This window comes from Rhagoletis pomonella, unplaced genomic scaffold (genome assembly GCF_013731165.1).
Source record: "Rhagoletis pomonella isolate Grant_MI unplaced genomic scaffold, Rhpom_1.0 Rhpom_scaffold_00001, whole genome shotgun sequence".
NCBI classification, from domain to species: Eukaryota; Metazoa; Arthropoda; class Insecta; order Diptera; family Tephritidae; genus Rhagoletis; species Rhagoletis pomonella.
In genome coordinates this window covers 115,327,932-115,340,241 of record NW_023458555.1, presented here as the reverse complement: position 1 = coordinate 115,340,241, position 12,310 = coordinate 115,327,932, and the positions used below count along the sequence as shown (strand labels likewise).

Below are 12,310 nucleotides of genomic sequence, written 5' to 3'. Positions count from 1 at the left end.
ACATGAAATTTTGCACTGTTGTCACTTATTATCAAAAGAATACTTTCAATGAAAATGGCGAAAATCGAGTCACTACAACCTGTATCCACCATACAACTGATTGTTCAGATATGCGATTTTTTGTTATAACTACTCCATCTATGCAGCTAGAAACATGAAATTTCGCACTATTTTCACTCATTATCAACAGAAAGTTTACAGTAAAATTAACAAAGATCGGGTCACTATACCCTGTTTATTGCCCCCATACAACTGATTGTTCAGATATGGGGTTTTACTGTAAAACTCCTTTATTTGGACAGCTAAAATCGATAAATTTCGTAAGCTACTTTTTAAATAATAATACTACTGAGAAAATCGTCAAAATCTATGCTGTATAATCTTAATCTCTTGTACCACTGATTGTTCATATACCAGTTTTTGCGATATATGTATCTCCTTTATGTAGGAAGCTAAACCCATTAAATTGTGTTACCGGTTTACGTACCGATCACACAGCAGTGAAAATCACTTAGATTGGTGCTATATAAGGTATATCTTCCATACCTCTGATTGTTTAGCTAGTATTTTTTTTATATGTATGTCCTCTATCTTTGTCTGCTGTGAATATATAAATTTTTTCAAATGCAGTAATCTGTCAACGTAAAATCTTCAGATGCTCATGAAAGGTATGGAGCCTTCGGCATAGCCGAAGACAGCGCTACTCTTACTTGTTTTTATTTCATTTTAATTTGCACAAATTTACATAAATATGTATATGCACACTATTTAGTTCGCTCGATTTGTAACCAAAGTTTGTCAGCGGCGAAAAATATTCTATTGTGAACAACCGAAACGAGCGAAATTCACAATAGCGCTATTCTTCATCGAATGAGCGCCGTAATACGAAATGAAGGCCCGTTCGATCAGCACTTTCGACTACAGTCGAAAATCGAATGCAACTCATAATAGGGGCTATAAAGATTGTCCTGCGAGAATTAAAGCCCACGCTATTAAAAAAATTATGACAATCGAAAATCTCCACACAAAAGAGGCAAGAACCAAATACTCACACTTTTTTGGAAATCGCTTCCAAATACTAGACGAAGATAACGCTAATTTTCCAGCGCTGCCTGGTAAAGAACCACGCTAACCTTAAATAATATGGAAGAAGCAGCAAAAATTATGTACAAACAGCTACCATACACAAAAGTGAGGAAAATCAACCTGAACAGACAAAAAGAACAAGAAAAAGATATGGACACAATGAATGAATGGCGAAAATCAATTCAAGAGCACAACATAGGCATACAACACACGGAATTAGCATATCCTAAAGAACTTATTACACACATAGAAAAACAAGATGAATTAGCTACAACATTAAACCAGGACATTTCCAACTTCCTTACAAATAATTCGAATAATATAACGAAGGTACTGCATTTCGAATTTCTAACGAGCATACAAGACAAACTAAAGCAGATGTATAGTAATACTGATGAATGGAGAATACACTCGAGCACATAATGCGAATAGTACAATACAACATTCAGAGTCTGAAAAAACCTAATAATGAGGAACTATTGGAAATGACCCTAATACATGGAGGTGCGGGCATATATATAAACAAACGCATTAAATTTTCTTTGATTAAATTTATAACAAATGCTGACATTATTGGTATTACAATGCTAAACCTTAAAATTAAATTCAACATCTATTGTCCACCAGATATGACACCTACAGAATTCAAACAAGAACTGGAAAAAACCTTTACTACTACCAAAAATCTGAAACTTAAGTCCATCTTGGCGGGTGACATTAACAGCAAATCAATATTATTGGGAAGTAGTGCCACGGATACCAAAGGCGATATTTTAGAAAACCTAGCAACAGACTACGGATTTGAATGCTTCAACGATGGAAACCCTACATACATTATTAACGACATAAGACATCCGAATGTAACTTTTAGCAATATGAATACAGCAAACATGAAATGGAAAGTGCTACCCCTTAAAATAAGGCTGACTTCCAAAACGTCAATTGCTTTGCATACGTACAAAGTATAATGTCCCATAACGCCGAACTACAAAATGTTGACAATGTATACTTTTCCAAAACGCATTCGAAAAGTTATCGAAACGCATCGCTAGAGCAATCAGCGCATCAGAAACAAAGTTGATGCTTCGATTGCTTTTGGTGTTTTAAAAATGGAAAATTCAGAAAAATTGTTCGTTGCTAAATTGAATATATAAAATATGCAATGTATAAGGTTGCAATGTGTCGCAACTCTGCATATACAAACAGTTTGAATACCGCAGTATAACAGTCTCCAATCATTGTATTGGGACGTTTTGGAAGTTAGCTTAACTATCAGCAACTATCAACCAGTCATAATAGAAATGGGTGAATATCACAAGATAAAACAAGACTATTATACAAAAACCTTAAATCATAAAATAATTCAGGAATGAAGAATATAAAAACAGACAACAACCTACTAGAATTTAATCAAAATGTCCAAAAACTTAAAGTAGATAATACAATTAAAATTAACAGCAACAACCGTTATCAACCAAAAAAAATTGTGGAATAATGACATCGATAAACTCTACACAACACAACAACAGATACCAAACTTACAGAAATATAGAAAATCTGAATAAGTTAACGGAAGCACAGAGGAACCTACAAAATCAGATATCATTAAGGAAAAAAGAAAGTAATAATAATTTATTAGAGCAGATTTTGGAAACAACAGACAGCAAACATATGTAGAACAAAGTTAACAATTTAAAAGAAAAAAAACGAACAATACATGGACCAAAGAACAAAAACATGAGTTCTTAAATATGATTGCGAATGCAACTAATACCGGCAATAACAATATCCCACCTGACTTAAACACTTATACAAACACCGGATGTAACCTACCGGAATTGACATTAGCAAATTTTTCCAACTTCTTAAAAAAAGGAAGCCTGATTCGGCTAATAAATCCTACCGTATGATTAACAATCTTCAAGAAACAGAGAAAGAGGCCCTCTTCACCCTATTGAAAAAATACCTAGATAGAGGGACGAATACCTGAGGAATGGAGACACATTAAAATAGTCCCGATTTTAAAGCCCAGTAAGGATCCAGCAGCAACGGAAAGCTACAGACCAATCGTACTTTTATCAACACTGTGCAAGACTATGGAAGGAATTATTAAAGGTAATCTCGACGAGCATATAGACCAACATAATATCATACCTCCTCGGTTATACGCTTTTCGAAAGAGGAGATCTACAACTCAATGTATCAATGATGTTATCAACTCGGTCCCACATCTCAAAAGCATCGGTAAACACGTAGTAGGAGCAGGAATTGATCTGCAAAATGCGTACGATAATGTCAATATTCAAACCTTAACCAATATTCTAAATTAAAGTAATACAACAGAAGCGGTCGTCAGAGGGATTAAGGAGTTCCTCGGCAGAAGAATTTTACACCTTGGCAAAGAAACTATTGAAACCAACAAAGGACTATTAAAAGGGAGTGGACTTAGCCCATTTATTTATTTTATTTTTAAGACCTTAGTCTGATAATTAAAAATTATAGACTAGGTATGAGGAGCTATGGCTGCTTTGGCCTTAAGCTCGGTCAATTACAATACTTTCAATTTGTTTACATATGTATTGGTTTTTATGTACTAATTTTAGTATATACATATTTATATTAATAATCTATATTTTTTGGTATAGTGTTGTTATTTTAAGATAAGTTATAATTTGTTCTGTGTTTTTAATAGTAGGGTTGGAGAGGGATTCCATAATGGAGTTATTTGGAAAAAGGGTATCTCTATGGAAATTAAAAAAAGGACATTCTGACAGTATGTGCTTGATACTAAGTGTTGCATTGTTGCAGTATTGGCAGCTGTTAGTCAGGCTTCTGTCGAAAAGGTATTCGTGGGTGAGTCGAGCATGGCCTAGACGGAGTCTTACAAATTTTATTACATCCAGTCTGCTTAAATATGTATTTTTGTTGCTTAATTTTTTTATAAAGTCAGTAATAGGTTGCTTTTGCTGGTTACATGACTTGTACCAGTGCGACGTTAAACTCCAGGTGTGATTTAATGCGTTTACTTTAGATCGAATTTTTTTATGTCACTTGTATTGAGGTTGGTCTGCATTATTAAAGGGGCTGAGGTTGCATATTTGGCTACTGTATCGGCTAATTCGTTTCCTGCTATATTTTTATGACTCGGTATCCATATTAAGACGATCTTTGGTGCGAACTTGTAAAGAACTTCCCTTATTGCGCAGGGGTAGTAGTCGCTGTTACCAGAATTTTTAATTGCATCTAAAGCAGATAATGAATCAGAACATATTGCATGCTTTTGTCGTGAGCTCTTAACTTTGTTTATTGCTATAAGTATTGCTGTTAGTTCAGCTGTAAAAACTGAGCTGTACTCAGGAAGGATACCTGCAGCTATATAGCAGTGCTCATTGGTCACACTATATCTAATGCGATTATTGGCTTTTGATCCATCTGTAAATATGAATTTAAAATCTCTGAACTCACTTTTAAGTTTTAAAAACTCCTGTTTTATGACTTCGGCCGAACACGATTGCTTATTGTACTTTCGTAACTTGGTAATTATTAAATCTTGAGGATTAAAAAATGGTGGTACGCTATGGGCAATAGGTTTTTGTGGCAAGTGGGGGATTTCCTCTTCTTTGCAGAGGTTTAGCGCTCTAATCAACGTAGAAGGAAATTTGTTGGTTGTTTTCCTTTTGCTGTAATTTATAATTAATTGACGTAAAGGAGTATCGGCACCATTAACGAGATTTTTAAAAAGCATGAGAGTGAGCTGACTCCTTCTGAAAGTGATAAGTTGAATACCTGCTTCTGTAAGCATACAGTTTATTGGTGTGGTTCAGAATGCACCTAGGGACATTCTGATGGCGGAGTTAATTATGGTTGAAATTTTATTAAGAAAATTATTTGGGCAGTAGCCATAGATGTAAAGGCAATAATCGATTTTGGTCAGTATTATTGTCTTGACTATATAAATAAGCAAGTAGTATTGCAAGAAAATTTGGTATTTGATAATGATTTGATAATATTGAGTCTGCTGCTCAGTGCGTTGCATAGTTCATCTATATGAGTTTTACATGTGTATCGCTGGTTAATGGTAATTCCTAGTATTTTCATTTTGTCCGTATTTGCAATTTGTGTTTGCGAATGTTATTGTGCTCTTGCATAATTTCTTTCGACAGATGTGGATTTGCTTGCATTTCGCTGGCGATAGTAAAGCTCCTGAGGACTTGCACCATGTATCAATGTCTTGAAAAAGAGAGTCTAGATTTACGTTTGGACTTTTTTCTTTCTTGTGTTTTATAAGAAGGTGAAAATCGTCTGCGTATGCGGTGAAACTTATTTCTTTGTATCGTTCAATTATTTTACATAAACTATTATATGCGATAAGAAATAGAACAACTGAGAGGGGGGATCCTTGTGGTATCCCGTTGTGCAGTGGCTGTGTACTTGAAAAGTTGTGGTTTACGTATACTTTTATTTTACGTTTAGTCATGAAATTTTTTATAAAAGTAATGATTTTGGGACCTATTTTCCAATTCTTCATTTGGTCAATTACACTGTGGACTCCCACCCTATCGAATGCTTTAGCAAAATCCAGAGCAACCATTGAGGTGTGACCTTTGTGTGATAAGGAATCGGTAATCAGGTGGTCTACGTAAAGAAGAGCCTCTGTTACTGATTTTCCTTTTCTAAATCCAAATTGATGAGTAAATACTAAGGAGTTTATTTTCTAAAATAAACCACCATACTCTATTAGCGATGATTTTTTCCAATAGTTTTGCGCAGCATGGGTTCAGGGAGATAGGGCGATAAGATTTTGTTAATGATTTGTCGGACTTGGGTTTCAAAATTGGGATAATCATACTTGTTTTGTACATTTGAGGGATATAGTTATTGAAAATATTGTTATACAAATTTAGAAGTCTTTTTTGAGTAGAGCTGGAAAGATTTTTCAACATCGGGTAACTAATACGGTCGTAACCTGGAGTATTCCCTTTTAGCTTGCTTAGAGCACCTTCAAGTTCTATTAGAGTGATTTCCGAGTCAATAGGACATGAATTCGAATTTGTGTCGATGCTTTGTGTTCGACTCAAAACTGCTTGCTTACAAGTTTGAAAAGTAGTTGAAAAATTATCGTCAGAGGATGACTGGTCATGGCAGAATTCTTCGGCTATTAGATTGGGTTCGGTTATATTAGAACCTGATGTACTACTACTAAGGCAGTGTACACTGTTTGATTTTATGTTGTAACCGTATAGTCTCCTAATGTTGGTCCAGATACTGGATATCGACGTGTTTGGGCTGATTTCAGCAGTGAATTCGGAGAGGGATTCTCGCTTAGCTTTTTTAATTTCTTTTCTAAGTTTTGCAGATGCTTTTTTATACTGGATGATATTTTCTGAATTAATATGGCGTTTCAGTTTGTTAAAATGTGTGTTTTTTATATTTTTTAGCGTTTGGAGGTGGGAGTTCCACCATGGAACATTGTGTTTAGAAGTTAACGTCGAAAATTTTGGAATGGAAGAATGTGCACTTTGTAATATTATTTTGTTTAAATTTGCTGCTTCCTTATTAATATTGTTTGTTTGCGGAAATTTTTCATTAAAACTTAGTGTATTGCACGTGAATTTTTCCCAGTTTGCTTTTTTTATGTTAAAAATTGGTTTTGAATATTTTTGATTGGACGTACGTGAAGGGAATAGGTTTATTATAACCGGGAAATGATCACTGCCGTGTAAACTGCTTTCTATTTTCCACTCGGCCTGAAGACCTATTATGGGTGAACAGAACGATAAATCAGGATGCGTAAAAGTATTACGTGTGCTGAAATGAGTTGGTGAGCCATCATTTAATATAATGAAGATAGATTGGTTAATGAAATTAGCTAGAATTTTTCCTTTTTTGTCTTCAGATGGTGAACCCCAATTTCGATGGTGGCTGTTAAAGTCGCCAGTAATAATGCTTGGCAAATTCAAATTTCCAAGGACATTACAAAGATTGCTGTTGTTAAAAGATTTGTTTGGTGGAATATATGCTGATATAATGGAAAATTTGATTTTTGATTGAACTTCTGTGTACATTGCATCGACGGAATTAAATGTTTTGATTGAGTTGTGCTGGACAGACTTGTGAACTAAAAAAGCAACTCCGCCATATGAATTTGTTGCATTGTGTGAGAAAAATGAATAATTTATAGGGATAGGAATAGGGATGTGTTTATTGTGTATGGTGTGGATTTCTTGAAGAGATATGATTTTCGGACTGTATTTTTTAATTAATAAAAGAAGTTGATTGTAATTATTTAAATAGCCTCTTATATTCCATTGGATGATTATAAAGGTCATGCCAATGTTTATACCCGTGTATACGTATGAAAAAATAAGTGATTGTATGAATAAATATATATAAATAGGAATGTAAACGTATCGTTTAAATTTGTGTTAGTATGCGTAAATATAGGTTTGTACGTATAATAATAGTTGTTAGACTTTTTTATTCCATATACTCAAAATCAGAATTATACATATCTCCTTGATCATTTGAGTTTTCCTTTTTGGATTTGTTTCGTAGTAGATTCAGAGTTCTTCTGTTTGTATTTCTTGGTATAATTTTTAGTTGAGTGGTAGAGCTAGGTTTTTTGTTTAATTTTCCTGCTACTGATGTTGATGTTGGTGCAAGAGCGTTGAGAAATTTGTCAATATCAACGTCATCGTACGATATAGGCTTTCGAGTGGGGAGAGATAAAGGCGGAGGTGTTGGCGTCTGTATAGTTGGTGTTGGTATCTGTGTAATTGTTGTTGGCATCTGTGTGGTTGAGTTTTTTGTTATACCAGTGGAAGCAATTGGATTTGAGTGACTTTCAGAGATCTCTTTAGTTGTTTGAGTTGAGTACTTTGTTGTTGTTGCATACGTGGAGTTGTTTTGTTGATGTCTTTGGTGGTATATGTTTGTTGCTTTCTTGTGGCTTACTTTCTGGAGTGTTTTGATTGCAGTAATCTCTTGCTGTTTAACAAATGTTGGGCATCGTTTGTCTAGTGGAGAGTGAGAAGTAAATTTAAGCTTGCTCTCAGTGCAGTTTATGCACGATGGGCTATTTGTGCATTGTTCGTTTAAATCAGCGTCTGTATGTTGTTGTAAGCTACAGTTAACACATGTCTTCTGGTTTAGGCAAACCTTGTAAGGGTGGCCATAGCGCAAGCAATTTTTACAGCGAAGAGGTTTGGGTATGTATGGTCGGATATTGGTTTTATGATAGCCGATCATAATATGTTCCGGAAGGTAAGATGTCCGAAAGGTTAGAATGACTAATCCAGTTTCCTGCAGCTCTATTTCTTTTTTTTTCATAATTTTTTTTACGTCAACGACCCCCTGACTTTCGAGTTCAGCACGAATAATTTCTTCGCTTATGTCTCTCAATTCATTTGAGTAGATGACTCCTTTGCTCGTGTTAAGTGCGAGATTCTCGGTGACTGTGACCTTGATGTTGTCCGTAAATGAGGTGATTTTGAGTAATTTTTTGGCTTGTTCGATGTTTTTTGTTTTGATAAATAGTGTACCGGTGCTTGTCTTTGTGCATTCTTCCACTTCACCTCCGCAGGCAAAGTCTATAACTTTCTTGATTAGGAATGGAGATACGTTTTTTAATGTTTCACCTGTGTTGCTCTGCCTCGATATAAAGAGATATCTCGGCTCAGGAATTTTAAGCCGACCAGGCGGCTCTACCATTGTTGATCGTTTTTATTCTGTTTTGTGTTTTTAAAGTGTTATTACTTAAATTATTTGATATTTTAGGTATGTGTCTTAAGTGTGTACGTATGTATAATTCAAAATTTTTTTTTTGTAAAATATTCACTAGCGTATGAGTACTTATATAATGCAGAGAGATATCGCTTGTCAACGTCTGTTCACTACGAAGGTTGATCTGACACTCATAGCCCATTATTATTCAAAATTTATACAAAGAAACTACACCAAATATCTAGATAATAACACTATTCTTTTTCACTTCGCGGACGATAGTAATTTTATCTCTGCTAAAACTCAATTAAAACATAAGCTGGAGAAATTTAAGGAAATCTGCGACCAACTAGACCTAACCATCAATTTTCATAACACTAATTTAATATATTTTAACAATAAAAGAAAAGCCCTAGACATTCATATACAGAACACACCCTTGAGAGAAGTCAATTCGAATAAAATTTAGGACGCTTTATCAACAAAAACAATTCAGCAAATCTCCATATAAACGAAATAATAGATAAAACTTTTGTTGGTTGGTAATTTTCTCAAAACGTTGAGCGGATGTACCTTTGGAGTGAGACCGTCTAGAGCCCTGTAGCTATACAAAGCCTTTGCAAGGCCCAAATTAGAATATGCTGCATCATCATTCGCGAACATATCCAAAACCACCTCAAATAAGCTCAATAGTTGTAACAATAAATTCGTGAGGAAAAATATGGGACTAATCAAATCTACCTCAAACCACGTATTACATCATATGGCAGCTGAACTTCCTCTTCAATACAGACTGCAACTTTCAACAGCTAAAGAACTACATAAAGCCTTTGCCTTCGAACTTCCAGTCAAAGAACTATTAAGTCACCAGCAAGTACAAATTTCTACCAGCTATACCAAAATATTGTAGGCTCTGCTTCAATATGCATAAATTAAGACGCACCCTAATAAGCCTTTATCTCACCGTATTTGAAGCTGCAGACTTAAGCGCACACCATGGAACACTTATCGTCAGTGTTGCCGTTTTGGTTACTTTTAACTAATTTTGGTTATTTTTTTTTGCATGTGAAGTTTTTCCCATTTTGGCTATTTTTTAATATCTACTGTAGTTTTTAATTTTTACTAATAATAATTTAATCTTATATCTAAACAATCAGTTGTATGAGAGCTATATGTTATAGTGACTCGATCTTTGTAATTTTCACTCCAAGTTTTCTGTTGATAATGGGTGGAAGTATTGCAAAATTTCATGTTCCTAGCTGCATAAATGGAGAAGTTATAACGAAAAATCTCATATCTGAACAATCAGTTGTATGGGAGCTATATGTTATAGTGGTCCGATTCTTCCGGTTCCGACAAATGATTAATACATTATAAAAATACACCCACCTACTAAATTTGATCCGGATATCTCGTAAACTGAGAGACTAGATTGCATACAAACAGACGGACAGACAGACAGACAGATAGACGGACAGACGGACATGGGTAAATCGACTCAGCTCGCCGTTCTGATCATTTAAGTATACATTTTAATGGGTCTATCTCTTCTTATTCTGGTACTTACAAACATCGGACCAAAGTTATAATACCATTTCATGCTCATGAAAGGTATAAAAAATCGCAGCAAAAAAATTTCTCCATGCATGGCTAGACCAATTTCCTTGGTTGCAAAATGTCAATGGAGCAAGCCATTGTATGGCTTGCGACAAAAAGTTGTCGAACCATGTCACTGATTTAAAGAAACATGGTTCCTTGGCCGTACATTTGCAAAACGTGAAAAACAAAGAAAAAACAAATACAAATCCAAAAGTTTTTGAGTAGCGAAGAAATAACGTTATCTGGACAAGTAAAATACGCTGAGCTAACACTTGTCATGTTCCTTATTTGCCATAATTTACCATTCCTTCTTATGGATTTTTTACCAGCGCTTCTAAAGGATTGTTGCCCTGACTCCAAAATTGCTGCGGCTATTCAATGTGGCAGAACGAAGTCAACCGAAATTGCTGACATTTTGGGCAACAAAGCCAAAAATAAAATCGTACGTAAATTAAAATCGTCAAAATTTTCCCTCATTGTGGATGAGACCACTGATTTGTCTACAAAGACATGTTTAGTCTTAGTTGTAAGATATTTTGACAAACTAACACAAAGGGTATATGATTCGGTTTTAAGTTTAATTGAATTAAAAAATTGTGATGCAAGTTCCATTTATGATGCAATCAAACAGTTTTTTTGTGAACAAGGTATTCCGTTAAAAAACATAATCGGTTTAGCAACCGATGGTGCTAACGTAATGGCAGGACAACTTAATGGTTTAAGGGCAAAGCTTAAGCCCGATACTGATTTCTTTTATATTAAATGTACCTGCCATTCGTTGCACCTATGTTCGGCTTATGCAAGTAAACAGCTCACAGTGGTTCGGATGGCAGATCTAGCTGGACGAAAGTCAAAATTTTTTTGTTTTTAAAATACTTAATGGACCTTGGAATACATTCCTGACAATACATTCAAATAAAAATTGCATTTATTAAAGCATTAACATATGAAAACAAACAAAAAAAGGTAAGTCAACGCCGCCTATTTGAGAACTCTATTTTAAAAGCTGAAATTTAACTTAAAAGATTGCTAATTTCACTCACAGATATTTGCATAATTGCAAATTAACTTTATAAATAAAAAATTACACTGATTCCGCTATAGATTCAGAGGTCATAACGCAATTTATGTCCACATTGGTATGTGTGTTAAAACAGAAAAATACTTGGAGTTATAAAAACTTTGGTTATGAAGAGTTAAAAAAAAATAGTAACTCGCGAATTTTTTGCTTTCTGAAATTAAAAAATTATACAACAGGCATGTAAATATTTAAGCGCTGTTATAAAATTTTTTCTGAAATTTATTTGTGTCTCTTGCTGTGATCTTAAATTTTATTCATGGTAAATAAAATCTTAAGAAGTGAGTTGTTTGACATTTGGAGAAGGGTTGCTGAAACTTCTAAAAGGTGTCCGTGATTATGTGATTAGTAAATTGAAAGAAATATCTGATGCAAATGCTCATTCCGAAGTAAATAAAGTAAATTAAGTAAACGACTTTAGATTCGTAATCAGCAACCCAGAAAACCCCCAGATACCCAGTTGCATAGAAATCTACCGATTTTTTTAAATTTTCGTCCTCCTTATTGGAACCATCATTTTGAATTTTTGGTAAATGACTTTAGATATGTAATCAGCGACCCAGAAAACCCCCAGATACCCAGTTTCATAGAAATCTACCGATTTTTTTTTATTTTCATCCGTCATATTGGATCCGCCATTTTGAATTTTTGATAAGTGACTTCAGATTCGTAATCAGCGACCCAAAAATCCCCTAGGTAAGAAGTGGTGTAAAGATCCATCAAAGAGTATTTGTTTAAATAGTTTCGTCCAGCTAGATTTGCGATCCGAACCACTGTGCAGCTTCCTCACAAAATTGAAGAGCTCTGTCGCAACATTTTTAGTTT

General features: G+C 34.5%; 1 protein-coding gene across 1 annotated transcript in view; it reads left to right on the top strand.

The window, feature by feature from the left end:
- The first annotated feature begins 2,837 nt into the window (after positions 1-2,837).
- LOC118735466 (zinc finger MYM-type protein 6-like) overlaps positions 2,838-12,310 on the top strand; it is a 25,044-nt gene continuing 15,571 nt past the window's right edge. The window contains 4 exon segments of the mRNA XM_036465232.1: positions 2,838-2,910; positions 10,436-10,593; positions 10,595-11,224; positions 12,267-12,306. Coding sequence (XP_036321125.1) covers positions 2,838-2,910; positions 10,436-10,593; positions 10,595-11,224; positions 12,267-12,306 — 901 coding nt within the window.